At 43.5% G+C, this 18,976-nt stretch overlaps 1 protein-coding gene across 1 annotated transcript in view; it reads left to right on the top strand.

Annotated features, from left to right (window-relative positions):
* Positions 1-18,976, top strand: part of slit3 (slit homolog 3 (Drosophila)) — a 239,000-nt gene that overhangs the window by 172,199 nt on the left and 47,825 nt on the right. Inside the window, exons 8-15 of the mRNA XM_076738815.1 lie at positions 1,070-1,233; positions 2,578-2,722; positions 5,855-5,926; positions 7,369-7,440; positions 8,953-9,024; positions 11,757-11,900; positions 12,752-12,915; positions 16,597-16,747. Of these exons, the coding sequence (XP_076594930.1) occupies positions 1,070-1,233; positions 2,578-2,722; positions 5,855-5,926; positions 7,369-7,440; positions 8,953-9,024; positions 11,757-11,900; positions 12,752-12,915; positions 16,597-16,747 (984 nt within the window). The remainder of the gene's footprint in view (positions 1-1,069; positions 1,234-2,577; positions 2,723-5,854; positions 5,927-7,368; positions 7,441-8,952; positions 9,025-11,756; positions 11,901-12,751; positions 12,916-16,596; positions 16,748-18,976) is intronic.

The following is an 18,976-nucleotide window of genomic DNA, read 5'->3' as shown; positions in this document are numbered from 1 at the left end:
TGACATTTGTGCCTCCAAACCATTACTATGGACGTAAATTGAATTTAGTTTTTGTCTCGTGTGAAAATTGCAATTTTAGATTTTTAAAAGTCCAGCAGTAACATCTCTTTCCAGGAGCAACGTTTCAGTTCAGGATACGGTTGGGATTGGCACTACTTTGTGCCGAAGAAATAGTATAAATCTATTGTTTTTGCATGATCTGTTATTCCAAACAACAGGGACATCAGCTGCCAGCAGGAAGTTTCCCTTAAGTTTTCAAGGCATTGGCCGATGCAATCAGAATTTCATTCAGCTCGGTGCACTGGAGGAGGAAAACAAGGGCACAGAAATCCACCTAAATGTATGACAGAGTACCACCAGATGCATGTGGGAAATATGAATTTTGTAGTTTTGGTGAAACGTCCTCTGAGCATCAAGAGGCCGACAGATCTAACAGGCATCCCGTGTAATCACAACGTTTCCTGTTGCTCCTGAAATCGAGCCAAAATGACCAAAATACTCCGAAGACATAAAAAGATCTTTATCAGGTTATTTATTTACTCGGCTTTGCTGCATCTTGCTCATTTTTTGATCCTATTCATCTCTTTATTTTAACGTTCTCTTTCTCACTTTCACTTTTTTTTTCACGTCTCAATCTCCTCCCTCCCACCTTCGTCTCTCTCTCCTTTCTCTCCCTCTGCCTCAATTTCTCTTTGCCTCTCTGAATGCATTGTGATTTAGCCGAATGCGTCCTTCCTCTAAAGGGAGTCATATTGTCACAGATCTTGGGAGAATGAGAGCTGAGGATATTACTCTCTGTGTTTGTGTGCGAGTGCATGTTTGTTTGTGTGTTTCGCCTAAGCAACGGCCTCATGATCCGAGCCGAGGATGTGAGCTGTGTGAGAAACAGAACCTGTGCTCTTCACAGACTGTTTGAGGGACTCTTGCCTGTAGACAGTGAACGTTTCAGACAGGATAATCAAGAGGTTGTGTTAATTGATCTTGCTTTGGGTCTTATTTTGAATTAATAGCCGTATATAATTGCACACATTTCCTAAAAACAGCTAATCTCTTTCTCCATCTGTCTCAGGCGTCTGCACTCCAACAATCTCCACTGCGACTGTCACCTGTCCTGGCTCTCTGATTGGCTCAGAGCCAGGCGGGGCTTGGCGCCCTTCACCCAGTGCATGGCCCCCGCCCACATGAGAGGCCTCAATGTCCCAGATGTGCAGAAGAAGGATTTTGTCTGCAACGGTGAGCTTACGTCAACATGCATACACACAATATGCAATAGAAAAAATCAAGGAGCATGGCCCGAGGGCACATTGAAGTACCTTTCCAGCACTTATTATGGCATGCACTGTGCTTATTGTCACAGGAAGTGATGAGATGGCTCTTTCTTACATGGAGGTGGTGATAAAAAAGCCCTATCTTGGCATGTTTTTAGTTTCAACCCAATTTTTTATTTTATCTTTAATTGACTTTCGAATAAAACGCGTGAAAATGTTCTTGGAGAAACGACGCCAGTTTCAGCTCCACTGCAGCTCGATCAAATTGACATGGGAGCTATAATACTTTGAGTGAAAACGAGCCTCTGAAATTGACACGGGATTGACCTGGAACTATTCAGCAACGCCGATAAAAAATGACAAACGGAGCAGATTCAAGTAGAAGTTCTCGGTCGAATTTGGAGCCGCTGACAGTTTGACATAGAGGTATACAATACAGAGAATGTAATAAAGGCCATTATTACAGGCGGCGTTGTTATCAACTGCAGACAGCTCGGAGGTGAGTTTATAGCACTGAAAAAATTACACCATGTAGAGCGCGTAATCAGCTAAAAGGCCAGTATAAGAGCAGAAGTGTTATCAGCTGTAAGATAGTGTAGGCACTGTTTATAGGCATCTGATTCAGCTCTCTGTGCTAATAGACTGTCAGGCTGTGCTCTCTTTATTAGCCTTTAGTCTTGTCTTTTCTGCCTACATGCTCCATAAGAGACCTCCTCTGACTGCACTTTTCTCACCATCCCTTACTCTCGGTGTCAATAACAGACCTGTCTTTCTCTTGTTCTTTCTGTCCCCTCTCCGCTGCCTTTTTCCCCCCATCGTCCCTCTTTTTCACCATTTAACCCTCTTCGGTTCCTTCTGCCGTTTCAGTGTCACGTTTCTCTCCTCCTGCTCACGGTTACCAATGTTTCTGTGTACAGACTGTAAGCCGATAATGTTTAGTACCAATATTCAGTTTATGTTGCAATGTCTTCCTGCTTCATACCCAGAGACGACATATATCCCCCAGAGTTTTATTCCTGACAGGATGCAAATGCTTCTGAAACAACACGAAGGCCGTCATGGGACACTAGATCTCCCCACTGACGCTGACACTAATCCCATTGATAGAGGCTGTGGTAAAATACATAAAATCATCATGGATATTTTTGGGGAATAGAACAAGCTTAAATTTTATTTTGGTATTTATACAGGAGTAAATGTGACTGCAGGCATAGAGGAATCTCCCATTGTCCTCATATTTGGCAGGAGACCAACCGAGCTGATCTCTGCTGGTTGTTTTCAGGATCTGATATATTGCGTCTGTCCACAGGTCCGGCACAGACCGAGTCGAGGACTTGTGTTCCTCAGGTCGCCGTGTGTCCGCCCAGCTGCAGCTGCAACAACAACATAGTGGACTGTCGTCGTAAAGGACTTACAGAAATACCAGCCAACCTCCCCGAGGGCATCGTGGAGATGTGAGACAGCTTTATTTTAAATGCTGCACATTTTCTGCACATGTGTAATCTGTGGTATCAACTCATTGTTACCCATACCCATGATGCACCCGTGTTCAACTCATCCATGTTCTCTGCCTTCTTACAGTGCATCATACATGTTTGCACATCCAAATCATCTGGTGATTTGCCTTTGTCTGCTTACTTATATTCACTGAACACAAGACGTGTCACTGTTATAGTTGTTATATGCAAATGTGTGTGTGGTGTGTGTGTGTGTGTGTGTGTCTGTGTGTGTGCTGGTGTGAACAGTAGTAGAGATATGATTCTGAGCTATTTATAAGATAAAAAAAAAACAGCAATAGCCACTTTAAAACTGTTCATAAGCAAAAGTTTGAATGAAAAGTAAATGTATAATCCAAACACACACACACACACACACACACACACACACACACTCACACACACACACACACACACACACATCTCTAGACACTTTGATCCACCATGATAAACCGGACCTTTTTGCATCTTGTTTTAGATTTTAGCACACTCACACTCACATTTTTCCTCCTCTTTGTCTCTTAGACACATATTTAAACACACACACACGCAAGCACGCACGCACGCACGCCACACTGGGACGTGTTTGATATCCGTATTGATCGTTGTACCCTGTTTGTTTGTACGGAGGACAGCTGGTTGATTGCTCTGTGAGTAAGGAAGCAATTCTCCCCCGCAACCCTACACCAATACCGCTATACCTCCCCAGCATAAGTAATAGATTCACACTCACATACACACCAGTGCACATGCAAATATGTAGACAAACCAGATTTGTGCAAACTATTCTGGGACGGTCAAACACATACATTGTGATTGAGCCACAGGCACCAAAACATGTCTGAAGAAATCTCTAGGACACACACACACACACATACACACACACAGAATTAGCATTGGATCCATTATAATAAATGTTGTTGCTGCAGCCAGAAACAATAGGGTATAATAGGATGATGTATTGTCAGTCCTCAAATCGGGACAAAGTCATCCTTCTGCATGCTGGTGGCAAGAATCACTGCCAAGTGTGTCTATGTGTTTGTGTGTGTGCGCGTGTGTATGAAAACAGCATGTGACAGTGGACTTCCAAGTGCGTGTTAATCTGTCTCTTCAAGCCAAAGATATTCATATAGCAATTTAACAGAACAGGTTTGTCTCAAGGCGTTTAACTTCATTAGAACATCAACAGAGATGAGTTTGAGTGAGCTTTTACAAGTGTGTGTGTGTCTGTCTGCGCGCGCGTGTGTGTGCGTGCACATCCATTTTGAGCATGCTCACCTGCCAAACCCATCTCCACTTTCAGTTGTCGTTTAATCGCCGCCTGAACTTATAGATTTTTTATATTGCCTCTGAAAATGTCTTCCCTTTAATACATTCTTTGATATTGAGCCTCTAAGTGTCTTTGTCTCAACCTTGTTTGAAAGCCCCCAGATATAATTTGTTACCTGTTGTGTGTGCAGATTGTCTTTGTCGATATCTGTACATCCCTGATTTATTTTGACCCCTTAGCAGAAATAAGGTGCCGTTCCTCGCCAGGGGCGTGAGCTGTGGCAATTTAGAAAGGGACGCGAGCCAAGAAACAAGCACCTGTAAGGCTTGTGTTGCGTTCAAAGCCACAGTTACAGCGCAGCCGTCGCAAGTTAATACAATATATTCAACCAGACTGCATTCAATCCCTGCAAATGTGATCAAAACTTGGCTTTGAGCCCATCCATAGATAGATAGACAGATGGATAGATATCAAGTGAGAAGAATAAAGAAAGGAAAAGAGAGGGATGAGAGTGGAGGTCAAGAGCAAGACAGGGTGGGGGCTGAAGAGGAGGAGGAGAGGAAGAAGAAGGGCGGATTAGTTCCCATTTATCATTCTGACAGCTGACCCTGTGGCTGGCCTTGGGACCTCACCGCATCCTCCTCTTCTCTGATTTTTCCTCTCCTCTCCGCCGCTGTCCAGGCTTTTCCACTCCCCTGATTTCTCCGTTGTTGTCCTCATTTCCCACTTCCCTTCTGTGATTTCTCCTCATCATTTGTCCGGTTTGTTTCGTCCTCTCTCTAATTTTCTGCTCCGCGCCTATGACTTTTTATTCTCCTCTCATCTCCTCCTCTGCTTTCCTTTCCTTTCCTTCTCGCCATGGCAATAAGGAGACATGAAGAATGCATGAGCTACATAGATGAGGGTGTTGCTTAAACCATCAGGAGAGCAGAAACTGAACTACAGTACATTTCCCCAAACGTGGGCTTTGTGCCTAGTTCTGATGGCTCCCCACATGATAATAGAGTAATACTACCGGTATGGTGTAATGAGTCTGCAGTCTTCCAGAGAAAGAGATGTAATAAATTCCCTTTGGCCCTTAGCCTGAAAATGTTAAGGAATGTAATGTGTTCATAAATAATAGCCTGACTGCATCTAAAGAAGAGAGCGTTGTGGCTCCATCAAAGGAATTTATGAAAGATTCAAATAGAAAAATATGAGAAATTATGATTGGAAAATGAAAATTGTTCATGTCCTGCTGCCAGTTACAGTTAAACCAATAGCCTTATGTGCAAATTGTGCACTAGAACTCGTATTTCACTGTGGTTGAGTGACAGCAAGGTTGATCTAGCCAGTTAGCTGGTTGTCATGCTTTTCCTCTGCAGACCTTCATATACACTGTTGCGCCTCCTGAACACTTTGGCCAGTGGACAACAGGAATTGTGGTCAGCGGTCCGGGTTTTGCTTGGTCCCATGTAAGCTCATTACCGCTGAGCTGCAAAATTCAACTTCAACATTTCACACTGAGTGACCTTGACCGGCCCCTGCTGCAAAGCACTGACCAACCCGCAGAAATATTGTGTAGATATTGATTGGAACAGCCACCTTTTGAACTTTTTAAGCACTTGTGCCTGGTCGAGGTTGTGGGGTAAACTGGATTTCATGATTTCTCTGTCCTCTGTGAAAATAAATCCTGGACGGAATGAAAATTATAATAACTTGTTGTGTTTTTTAGGGATAATCTGCCCTTCTAATTGTTTTTATTTTTACAAACGAATGTTAAAGATCATCTAACTCCCTCTTTTCTCACCCCCTCCCTTCTCTCTCTCTCTCTCTCTTAGTCGTTTGGAGCAGAACTTGATTAAAAGTGTCCCTGCAGGAGCCTTTTCTGCCTACAAGAAGCTCAAAAGGATGTAAGTCTGTCTGGAAAACACTGCAAACACACCCTCAAACTCACACATACATGCACACACAAACCTGCCCTGACAAGCATGACTTACAGTTAGACCTTTAAGATCTTCTTTCACTGGCTCCACACATGGATGCACAACTGTATCATCTGCGTAACAATGAGCTTCATGTGAATTCACGCCTAAATCATTAATGTAGACAGAAAATAAAGCAGACCCAGTATAGACCCCTGAGGCACTCCAAGGTTAAGTGCTGTAAACCAGCATAAGCTGAACCCACTGGCTGTCACACATTGAGTTCTAGCTGAGATCATTTCTAAACCAGCGTACTGCTTGGTCAGACATTCATACATTAATCAAGTTCAGCTTCAGCAATGCATGATGAAATGTGTCAAAGGTTGTAAACAAATCAATAAATAAGGCTGGATGGCCCTGACTCCTGTTGAGGTCTTCAGTAATCTCATTCACAGCCGTCATAGCAGCAGTAATCATGCTGTATGCTTTCTACATTTAGACTAATAAAATCACATTAGTACAAAAAAGGTCACTAGAAGTTTTTCAAGGATTTAACCAGCATGAATAACTTAGACACAGTGTAAATATTGGGCTCACTAGTTACTCATTAGTTACCGGTGTCTGTAACATATGAGCTGTGGTGCCATACTCAAAAAGAAGGGTATATGTCTAATCTGAATTCTAACCCAGCACACACACACACACACACACACACACACACTCACACACTCACACACTCACACACTCATCTCTTCTTGTCTCTTTCACACACACCCACAGACATAAAGCTCGTTGGTGAAAAATGTCCTTATCATGCAAATGTTTGAAAATGCCAGACTTGCAGACTTGTGCAAGGTTATAAGGTTATCCACCCACCTCCCCACCCACGCACACACCCATGCGCGCACACACACTCTCACACACACACACACACACACACACACACACACACACACACACACAGATAGAGTTTAAAGCTCCACAGAAGTGTTAAATAATATATCTTACAGCGGTGGAGGTGAATGACATGAACTGCACTTAACATGCCACCGCTTCCAGTTTCTCTCCCCCTCCACTCTTTCTCTTTCTCTCCTGTCGTTTCACTTCTTTCCCTCACTCTGTTCATCACTCCCTCTCTCCCTCCACTCTTTCTCTTTCTCTCCTGTCGCTTCACTTCTTTCCCTCACTCTGCTCATCACTCCCTCTCTCCCTCTTTCCCTCATTTACTTACACATTCAGCCCTTCTGACTTTTTTTTCACTCCTGTCCCCTTGCCTTGACCTCTGCTGATGTATTCTCTCATGATCATTTGTCTGACAGTTCTAGGACATTCACATAGCATGAACCCCATTACTGTGTATTACAGAAATGCACTTATCTCCTCCCTCTCTCTCTCTCTCTCTCTCTCTCTCTCTCTCTCTCTCCCCCCAGTGATTTGAGTAAGAACCAGATTTCTGACATTGCTGCCGATGCTTTCAGCGGCCTTCGCTCACTCACCTCACTGTAAGTATGACACACGAGCACGCAAACACACACACACACACACACACACACAGGTAAGCGCACGTACATGTATCCAGACAGGAAAGTAATTGCGTTTCCAGACATTTAGCAAATAAAAATGTTGTCGCTGTCGATGTTGACAACTGGACCACAATGCTGCGGTGTGTGCGTATGGGCTTTATGCGTGTCTTTGTATTTGCCTGTGTGTGTGTGTGTGTGTGTGTGTGTGTGTGTGTGTGTGTGTGTAATTGTACGTCACTGAGGGTGAATGTGATAAGAACATGAAGGACAGTTTAATTTGAATCAATCTGGAGCATGAAAATGAGACAGACAGACAGACAAGAAGGAGCAGACAAGGTGAACTCTGCTGGGTGTTAAAATTGAACACACACGTGCACGAAGCCGAGTCAGTCGAACAGGAATGACACCCGGAGGCAAGACTTGTGCAGTGGAGGCCAGCTGAGGCGTGATGTGCCAAAATATGAAATTGCTCAAGTGAGTTAAATGCTTGCAACAGCAACTGGAGGCACATCTCAAACATTATTCCAATTTTTGGACGATCAAAAGAGATAAATAGTCCAACAGTGTGTTAGTGAGAAAAAGGACCATAATGTGAATGTTTTTTATAACCACAAAAAAGTTAAAGAGAGTGAGTGGCAAGAGTGGCTCTGAATATCACTGGAATCGTATGGAAGACAGTGTGAAGGACATCTCGGTTTGCAGCATCATTTCTAGTGGTTTTGTATTACTGACCAGTGAAAATCACAAACTTTGAATTTTTATGATTTGGATTTTTTTTTTGTTTTCCTTTACGACTTGAAAAAAATCTCTCATATCTAACCTGAAATTAGGCCTTAATATCCCACTGTGCTATCTGAGGAGTGCATCGCCACAAACCTGAAAGAAGACTGTATTCTTAGCCAATGAAAAGCTGACGTTTGGGAGATGGAGTTTTCACTGGACAGCGACTGAAGCATTATTACTTAAACATTACACCATGTCACCGTTGTCATGAGGTCCAGACAAACAATTTAGGCATCAAACTTTGCTGTCAAGTGACAGTTTTGATTTAGATTTACACTTATTTTGCTAAACCAATCACACCACTCTCTGCTGAACATCCCGTACCATCATACTCAGCAGTCCCTTGGTTGGGATAAGAATTTGAAGCATGTTACTGTAAAATACAGTAAATTTAATTCAGGGTTGTAGTTGTCAGATTGGCAATCTGTGGAGAGAAATTGCTAAAATCCTCAAAACAGCATAATTATAACAAAGATGGTATCATTTTCTTATTCACTGTATGCTGTTCCTCATAACAGCTTAAAAGTTAAAATTAGGATTTCCCAAAAATACACTTTAATGAGACAAAATACCCTAAAAAGCCACAACTTGTGGATGTGGATTTCACTGTGCTTCGCAGCCATCTGAAGACTGCATGTGTCTCAACATGTGAGGACAGCCTCGTAAACACTGTAACCTAAATGATGTTGTTCTGTCTGTCCTGTGCAGGGTGTTGTACGGCAACAAGATCACAGAGCTGCCCAAGGGATTGTTTGATGGACTGGTTTCCCTGCAGCTACTGTAAGTACTGTCTGTGTGGTCTATTGTTATGTGTGTACCTGTGTGCATGTGTGTGGTCCCCCCAGAAAACAATGAAATACATTATTCAGTAAACAACAGAATATCACACTTAAACGCAGGATGAACTTCCCAGGAAACTCATTTTTGTTATGGATTTCTAACTGTCTGCTCCGACATCCTGTTCAGCTACAGTTTCTTTTGGAAAATGCCTTGAACCAGGAGGCAACCGGTGCACATGTGAAATGTGAAATGAAGAAGAGCCTAGCATGTCGGCTATGCAGCTGAGGTTTTGTGTGGAAGTCTTCTTCAGCCAAAGTCAGAGAAAAGATGAAAAACTGTTACGGAAAAGTGCTCATGTTAAGTCAGAATGTAATAAGCATCCTTTTAAAGGAACTTTACGTGTGCCTTAATCTCACCATTATGTGCAAAATCATAATGATAAGTAGCTTTGGATGCGCTTAATTTTCCCTGATTAAGATGATTTGGTGACTTGGCATCACAAAGTCATACCTGCAGTGCTGTGATCACAACTAGGGCCAATGTTATAGGCCCTTATTGCTTCTATATGTGGTATGTTGGTAAGTTTATGAGGAAGAGCACATCTTGGTAATCATCACTTTAGCACAGTGGCAGCTATAGTAGAATCCCCTCTTCATGTATTAACCCGCCATCTGTTGTGCGTCGTGTGTGTGTGTGTGTGTGTGTGTATACAGTAAACTCTTTCTTAAATGATCAACATGAGCTAAATTGGTGCACTGTAATAAAAACTGTAATCTCCCATAGTTCTTCTAACATTTAGTGTCTGCTAGGAGGAAAACTATTAATTCTGAATAATTCCTCGTGGGTTCAGCGGTGGTTCAGCGTGCAGTAAAAAGTCTGTCTCCTATAACGGTTACGTTGGTACCGTATGTAGCATATGGTCCTCGCAAATGCCGCAGTCCACTGCAGAAACAGCTAATGTTCTGGGCTTTTCCATCGTAAAGTGAAGCGGAGCAAAGAGAATGAGGATGAGTGAATCTAACCCACAAACACCTTTTACGGGCTTAGGTGGATCATTGGGATGCATGGTGCATAGTCAGACACAGAGGGAGAGAAGGGGAGGGGGGATGGACGGATGGATGGATGGACGGATGGATGGAGGCAGAAAGAGGGAAAAAAGACAGACAGATAAGGAAGAAGTCATATAGAGAGCAGATATGTAAATGCAGATAAGATTAGAACAGAAATGTGTGTTTTCATGTCGCCGTATGCATCACTTGACACCAAAAATGTGAATGGAAAAGCATTTCCCATTGTTTATACATACATGTGTGTTCCCTTAACAGGATAATCCACGCCTGTTTCTGTGCATCTGTGACTGCGTTAAACAATGAATAAATAAGGTGCTGAACAACTAGTTAATATTCATGTCTTGCCACATCATTGGTCAGTCACATAAAGACACTGCCCGCGGGTGTTGACGCTCGCTCAGCAGGCGTAGGGAGGGAATTTGTCTTTTAATATTTCGCCCCTGACGGAAGAAAACCTCCCATCTCTAAAAAGTCAGTCAGTGTTGTCATGAATTTTAAGATGCCATTATTCTCCCATTTAGTGTGATAATTATAAATTATATATTAGCTTTCACTGGCGAATCAAGCAGCATGTCACGACAAAGATGTGTTTATTGCTTTGTATAGCTACCGGTCTGCTGTTTGTATTGTCTGAGCTGCTTTGTTTTACTGGTGCAGTTTCAAGTAATTAGTTCCCCCTGTGAGCTGCCTAATGAGGCGTGGATATGTCGCAGAGCAGCATGCGAGTGTGTGCATTTGTGCGCGTGTATGTCGAAGTGGGTTACACCAGCATAGGCGCTCGTTAGGATGACTCGAGATGATTAAGCTGAGCCGCTGTACCGAGCGCCAAGTTAGTCACCTGTCAGACAGTAAAGAAAGGAGAAAGAGAGCAGAGAGTGTGAGAGGGACAAAGAAACAAGGAATGAGAGAAAAGACAGAGAGAGGAAGGGTGTTTGTGTGATGAAAGAGCGAGAAGATCGAGAACGAGGGAAAAAAGAAAGTACAGGCAAAAAGCTGTCAACTTGGCTATATTAGCTAATGAAGTGCAGGTATGAAAGGACAGACAGATGGAGGAAAGGGTGGAGGTGCAAACCCTTCCTGTCATTTACCTAATCCCTCTATCACATTTCTCATTTCCCGTTCTCCCTGTCCTCCAGTTTGCTGTCAGCCCCTTTCACTTAATTGTATATCTGTGTCACTCACAGTTAAATTTTCGCCCGTCCCTTCACTGTCTCACTCCATTATTTCCTCCATTCCATCTCCATTCCTCTGTCTTTTCTCTTCCTCTTTCCTTTTCCCCTCCCCATCTGTCTCTCCCATCAAAGCGAGATATTACACTCCCACCCAACAGTAGATATTCCCCTCTTGCTCCAGAAGAGAAAGTGAAAATATATAAAACCACAATTTTCAGATTTATGTGTCATGGCCAGAAAAAAATCTAATCATGGCTGTGGAGAGGGTAGGAGAGGCTATGGGGAGGGACAGGGGAAGAAATAGTGAGGAGAGGACGACAGGGGAGAAGAGTAGTGGTTTTGCTGCAGAGATGCATTTTAGAAAAGTAAATTATCTCACTAACTGCATATGTGTTTATATTTTCTTTGAGCAGTGCACAGAGATAATAAAGCTAAATAAGTAAAACAGCTGGAGATAAGTAACAAATGTTGGCTCCTCTTTGTGTTTCAGGCTGCTGAATGCCAACAAAATTAACTGTTTGAGAGTCAACACCTTCCAAGACCTGCAGAACCTCAACCTGCTGTCGCTGTACGACAACAAACTGCAAACAATCAGCAAAGGACTGTTCGCCCCTCTGCGCTCCATCAAGACTCTGTGAGTACAGTAAACACACTGAAAACCACTGGCTTGAAAATGGACCCAGTGTGGAGTCAATATAGCTTAGGGTGGGGTGTTTTGACCCAGTGTTGGTGTTATTTTTACATCACTGTTGGGTTCCTGGACCCAAACAGCCCTTCTGATGGGTGCTTTTCCACCTGTCGGTACCAGGTGAAATGAGCCCCACACTGGGTCAGTCTAACTCAGTGTTTCTTAGTGTCCAATCAGTCGATTCATTGATTATTCAGTCATTATTAATCTGCAGCTATTTTAATAACCGATTTATTGTGTCAGCTGTTTCAGAAATGGAAAATGTTTTCTGGTCCCAGCTGCTGAAATGTGACACTTTTCCAGCTGTTGTACAGGGAGTGGAATACTGGGCTGTTGGCTGGACAAAACAAGCAAACTTTCACTGTTCTTTAAACATTTCGTAGACTGAATGATGAATAGATAATGAAAATAAGTGCTGGTTGCAGCCTTTGTCCCATAAAACTACACGCTGACATTTAAACATGATTATAGAGGCCGACAGAGGAAAGAGGACATCATACTGAGAACTACGTTTCTGCTGCTTGAAACATAAAAACCTCACTTTTTGTATGTCGGAGCCAGGATTTTTGGACCAGGCGGCAGCAGTTTAGAGCAACAAATGTAAAGGCTTTGATGGGTTTTTGTTGAGTCAGGAATGTTTGGTATCAGTCAGCAATGAGGCGAGTCACAAAAAGGCTTCAAAGTGTGACTAAAACACATGACAGCTGAGGCAGCTGTAGTAACTGCGCGGCCCTCTTCTCTTCCCGTTCCCATGACAAACCCATCATCCCCTCTCTCCTCTCGCCTCTCTCTCCCAGTCATCTGGCCCAGAATCCCTTTATGTGTGACTGTCACCTGAAGTGGCTGGCAGACTACCTGTTCGACAACCCTATTGAGACCAGTGGAGCCCGCTGCAGCCACCCCAGAAGGCTGGCAAACAAACGCATCAGCCAGGTTAAAGGCAAGAAGTTCAGGTGCACAGGTAGGAGACGACTTCACGCAGACACACCTACGACACGCACATGCAAACACGAGCAAACAGGGAGGGAGTCGCCTCCAAAGATTAATAAAGAAGACGCACAGGTGAAACATTAGAAAATGTAGTTTTGTGTGTGCAGTCAGAGACTTGAATTGATGTGTGTTGACTAAAACACACACCGTATTCACACTGAGTCTCTCTCCGCCGTAGTGTTGCGCTGCCGTTATTTCCGTTGATATGAGCCATGGGTCTCACTAATTACAACACAGAGCAATTCAGTACAGTGAAGCAGCACAATAACCAACTCAGCAGGGACTGGCCATAGACTGTGATCGCCCACTTGTGTGAGCGTGTGAATGAGTGTGTGTCTGTGTGTGTGTGTACGACTGTATACACTCAGCGTCCTCGGTGCCTCTCTGCAGTTGCTCTTCACGTTGTTTGCTCAGTCTTAAATATTATGCCTTTTTATGGATCGCTGGAAAATGAATTTTCTAAATCCCCTTACAGACATTTTACAAACTATTTGAACTGCGCCGTAACTTTGGTTGTAAGCAAATAATTGGTTTACAGGGCAGCACAGTAGGAGATTTCTGTCAGCTGCATTAGCTGCAGCAGTAACTTTAACCTTGCACTGAATCAGAGCGTGTGAAGAAAAGATGGTCGTGTAATGGAAATATCAGAAGCGGCTGAAAATTGGCTGCTTTCTCTTCGCTTTAATAAGCTGCAGCGTTCTTGTGATTTGATATGAGCGTGTGTGTTTGTTTCACAAGCTTCTATCACAGATGTTTTGTTTTATTAGAAGCCTAAAGATAAAACATAACAGCAGAAAAGCACACAAAATACTAATAACAGGTCAGCGCGCTGTCAAAAGAAATGTGCCTGACCATTTGGTGACACCCCTCCTGTTCTCTAAAATGGTTTGTCCCAGTCTGAGCTGGGCACACAGTAAATCTCATAACCAATACTATGAAATGTTGGAGGCTTTTATCCAAAGTGCTTTGCAGCACCATGAGCACATGTGGTATATTTTTGGCATGACCGGTCTCTGGTGAACGAGCCCCTAATGTTAGCGCCCTGCTCATGGAGCTTATCAAGACAACTAGATTACAGATGCTCCTGCAGCTGGTTTTGGCGGTCCTCTTTGCTTCAGCCCTTCCTGTCTGCAGTCCCATGCCTCTCCTTGCATCTCCTCTTCCTCTCTGGACCTGTGTGGACATTTTCGCTATTGGTGGGCAGTTCTCTGGTCCCGTCCCCTTCCTGTGTGGATCTGCAGCTGTCTGTTGCCTCTCCTATCCTGTATGGACCCTGCCCCCTGACTGATTGGTGCAGCTCTCTGTTGCCCCACCTTCCTCCTGTGTGGACCTGCATTCTGTGCAGCTGTCTCTTGTGCTTGATCTAACCATGTGGCCCCGCCTACTTTGACATCACATGGTTCCGTCAAGCGCCAGGGACCGCAGAGCACACACCCGCCTGCCTCTCCCAGCCAATCACGCGCCCTGGAGCAAAACATTAAGGGCTTAATATTTTACCTGTGTTTGTTTGCATCTATGTGGAGGGCTGCTGATATGTGGGACTTTAACTGTGGTTGAAATAAATGGAAATCACTGAGCCATAGACACATAGAAGATAGATGTTCCAATCAGTGATAGATATCAATCATTTAAGCCATTCAGAAACACCCATATTCACCATCAACGCTCATCTGCCAGCATAAATTTAAGCTCACTTTTCTCAGGACACTCTCCTACTTTTACCTTAGCGTTGTTTCCTTTGGAAAGCATTAACGTGCTATTGAGAGGGTCGGAGAGAGAAGTGCAAAAAAAAAAAAAAAAAAAGTGTAATCACACCAGATTTTGCTTCCCTTTCACTTTAGCAAAGAACAGAGCAAGACGCACTCACTTCTGGTCCAATCTGATTAAACTTAATGACTCTGTGAGAGAGAGTGGTGGGGCAGTGCTTGGCTACACGTAGAGCAGGATAATGACAGATTACTGACACTTAAGTGTTTGGTAAGAAGCTGTATTATTCACAGTATGGTTTGCTGCTGTTGTTAGCGACACAGCCATGCTAGCTCCTGCCATTTATGCTCACAACCGCGCCCACACTATTTCCTGTCCCACCTGCTTCTCGCCACATCACGTGAGTAAATTTCATCTGGCAAAATCTGGTCTGGCCGCACCTGTACACCTGCCTCCGCTGTCAAATTGTCCAGTCGCAGCGCTTCAGTGGGTAGCATGGCCGATCCAACCACCTCTGTACAGACTGCTTCACCCTTTTCTGCTCCACCTGAGGAACTTTAAAGAAAAAACTCAAGCTAATGCTGGTATGAGTTTCTTCATTCTTACCTTCTTTCCTTTCATACATAAAAACCTCCCCACCCCCAGTTCCTTGCTCCAGTTCTTTCTTGCTCCCTTGCTCTTTCCTTTCTGTCAGCTTGCCAACCAACAAGGCTCGTGGCAGCCCAGCGATATCATTTTAAAGTATGCTGCCACGGAAAGGAGCTAGCCAGCCATTCCTCCCATCAGATAGACACCATTCGAAGAGCAGCGATCATTTACCGAGTTCAAATCAAGGTTGTTCATTGCAGATTGCCCCTCAATAGGTGGTCTGAGTTCTTTAACAATGACAAGTCGCAAACATATGAGCCATAAAGGGTGTGTGCCAGCAGAGAGTGGAGACAGAGAATGAAAGAAGTAGTCTGTGCCAATATAAGAGCAGTCTGATAGGAGAAAAAGACTGACAGAAAGCAGACAGACAAACAAGGTTGGAAAGAGAGAGAGGAAGACAAAGAGGTGATGATAACCACGAGAAGTAGAAAGAGTTGCATGAGGTGCAGCGTGATGTAAACCAGGTCTATTCCTCAGGCACGAGCGGTCGTAAATAATATCTGCTCACATTATATCTAAATAACAGAAGTGGTCTCTGGCTCACCTTGTTAAACAAAAACATCCAGGGTTAAACCACATTTATCTACAAAATGATTCCATAAAACCGCATGGATGTCTATTTGTTAATTTGATTTACAGTGGCAGCCATGCAGAATGACCCCTCCCTGCATCAGCCGTGTGCCTGCTGAACAGTACCACACTGCAGCAGCAGCAGCAGCAGCAGCAGCAGGCAGCCTGTTCTTTTTAATACATGACGTAGACGTACTTCATTCACGTCTTCCAAACGACCGGTTGGCTAATCATGTTTTACAGCATTTGACAGCTGAAATTATAACAAAAGTAGAATTTTCCAAACAATTAAACTCTAACAAGAAACAGTTTAGACAGATATTGAAAACCTGTCAGTGGAAGTAAGAGGTTTGACGTGGTCTCATCTGAACGGGCTTGTGTTCTATTGGCTGTGTATTTATTGGGATAATATGTTGCCCATCATAAGAGATAAATAGAAACATCTTTAAATCTGGTGATCATGTAAATGGGAGCATATTTAATTAAAAACCTCCAGTGTAACATTAAGAACTTTCCGTCTCTGATGTCTCCCTTTGTCTTTCTCTCTGTCTTTCTCCTCCTCCATATGTTCCCTGTTGCTTTCTGTCTCATTTGACTTCATTTATCTTCTTCTCTCCTTCCCTTTCTTCCTCCTCTCTACACTTTTTTCTGTCCTCTCTCCCTGCTTTTCTGTTTCTCCTATGTCACTTTCTCTCTCTTTTGTTGTCCTCCTCTCTTTCCTCTGCAGGTCAGGAGGACTATCGCTCTCGTCTGAGTGGGGAGTGTTTCCAGGATCTGGTGTGTCCAGAGAAATGTCGCTGCGAAGGCACCGTGGTCGACTGCTCCAACCTCAAACTGACCCGTATACCTCCACACATCCCCGATCACACCACAGACCTGTAAGTCAGCCGGTGTTTCCTTTTCTCATACATGCACGTATATTGTAAGGAATATGTGATGAAATATCAGATTGAAGGCCATGTGTTAGGCTGCTTCTGCTCGAAACTGTAAACCACCACACATCCTTTAACATGCCACAGACCTGTCGAGACATTTTTCACTCTCAGGCACATGCACCGAAAAAAACACACACATGCACATTCAAACATGCAAATGCAATCATGCACAGGTGCGCACAGGCTTGCCTACATGCTTAAAGACATAAACAAATGCAAATATGGAATGCACGCACACACATCTGCCTTCCTCTGTCTCTCCGCCTCTCTCCGAGCGGTATCACGAACGTCACTTTTCATTTTTAACTTCCAGACCAAAATGCCTCTCAACAGTCCTTTCCATCTCCCTCATAGTCCCAAAGGAGCCATCATCATGTCTGGCGAAGGGTCTCACACTAGAATACTGAGCAGTGCCATGGATCATTCATTTTCCTGCTAAAGAATGGATAGGGAGTAACAGATAACACGCAACAGGAATACCATAATCTGATTGTGAAAAAGGTTAAAAAGCACGTTCAGAATCTGCCAGAGTCACTGATGAATTAAACCTGTTAGCAGGTATGAGGCTGGGCAAGTCACGTTCAGTCCAATTTATTTTCACAGCACATTTCAAACAGTGGAGGCTCAGTGTGTTTCTCACACAACAAACAAAACAGGACATGAATACATGTTTAAATGCATATAGATTTCAACATACCCAAGGAGAGAGAGAGACAGACAGAGAGATGAAGGCACCGGCTAGCCATAGGCTTTAGAGAGCAGGTAGGTCTTAAGCTTGCTTTTAAATGAAGGCACAGTTGTTTGATCGGAGAGCGGTCCCATGGTAACTGAATGCACCTTCATCAGATTTACTTCTGATCGCTGGTACTAATCTTCTGTGGGTTCTGGTGAAGTATTTTTCTAAGGAATTATAATAATGTGTAAGAAAGCTGTTCAAAATCCATTTGAGCTACAGGAAACAAATGCTGTGATGTGATTTAAAAGAGAAATGGCTTAAAAACTTCTCATAAGACGTAAAATACGCCGAAACTGAGACAAAAAAAAAAAAATTGATTTCTGGGTCAAAACTGTGACAAAGTGTGTTGCTGCGAAAAACAGCCTGGCCCATTTTACTTTCAGCACCTGGCACTTTATCGAATATTCAGTAAGCTAATATTTTCACACAGGAAATAGGAATCCAGCCAGAGGCAAAGTTGTACCTAATAATGCTGAATCACTGGCTGCTTTAAAATTTAGGGAGAGGACGGAGAGCTTCTTCCGTGGCTCTCACTGCGGTATTAATGGAGAATAGCTGCAGGATGGTTGCCACAGCATTACTTATGGAAGTTAGTTGTATAATGGTGAATTCAACCATGGCTGCCACTTTAGATAACTAATAATGTCAGTATCCCACAGACCATTAGCCTCCAATTCCTCTGTCTCTCTCTCTCTGGTTCTGTTTCTCTCTGTGAACTCGTGTATCCTCCAATCCTCCCTCCTTTTCTCTCTATCTGTTCCCAGGGTGCCTCATGTCAAAAATATAAACTCTGTCCTTTATGGTTGGTTAGAGGGCAGATCAAAGTTTCTACTATTTTTTGACACCCTCTCTCATTCTTTCTCTTGCCTTTTCCTTAAGAACACAACCAACCAGTGGGGCTTTTGAAGGCCACAAACACACACACACACACACAGAAACACATACACAAGCCGCCAGTTGTGCCCTGTGTAACCTGCCTTATCAGGGGAAATCAGGGGAGGTTGTGGCTGAGCTGAAAGCTCATATATTTTTTCCTCTCTTTCTCTCTTCTGTCTATCTTTCTGTCTTTCTTGGCTCTTCCCACCAGCCATAAAAATCCTTGACGTCGGCCTTGAGAGCGTTCAATAAGTATGAAAGAATCGGTCTTAAGAGAATTATTTGCACTTGATAAGACGTACTGTACGTTCTTAGTTGATAACGAGGGCTCTACATCACAAGGTAAAGAGATTAGAAATGTTTCATCCATACTCTTTATGCTCAGAATATGCAAATCAAGCGAGCAGTGAAAGCAGCTGTTACCGATCTGCTTCGGACTCTGCCATGTTATTTCAGTTTGGCTTCATCCAGGTTGATCCATCTTTTAACTCCGCCTGTATCTCATTAGAAAGTGTCCCCTCCAGCTGAACTTTCACTTTCTTTCCTCAATTTCTCTCACT

Source organism: Chaetodon auriga, chromosome 9, assembly GCF_051107435.1.
Source record: "Chaetodon auriga isolate fChaAug3 chromosome 9, fChaAug3.hap1, whole genome shotgun sequence".
Lineage (NCBI taxonomy): Eukaryota > Metazoa > Chordata > Actinopteri > Chaetodontiformes > Chaetodontidae > Chaetodon > Chaetodon auriga.
The sequence above is the reverse complement of the archived record's forward strand: the minus strand, read 5'-3'. Positions and strand labels throughout refer to the sequence as shown.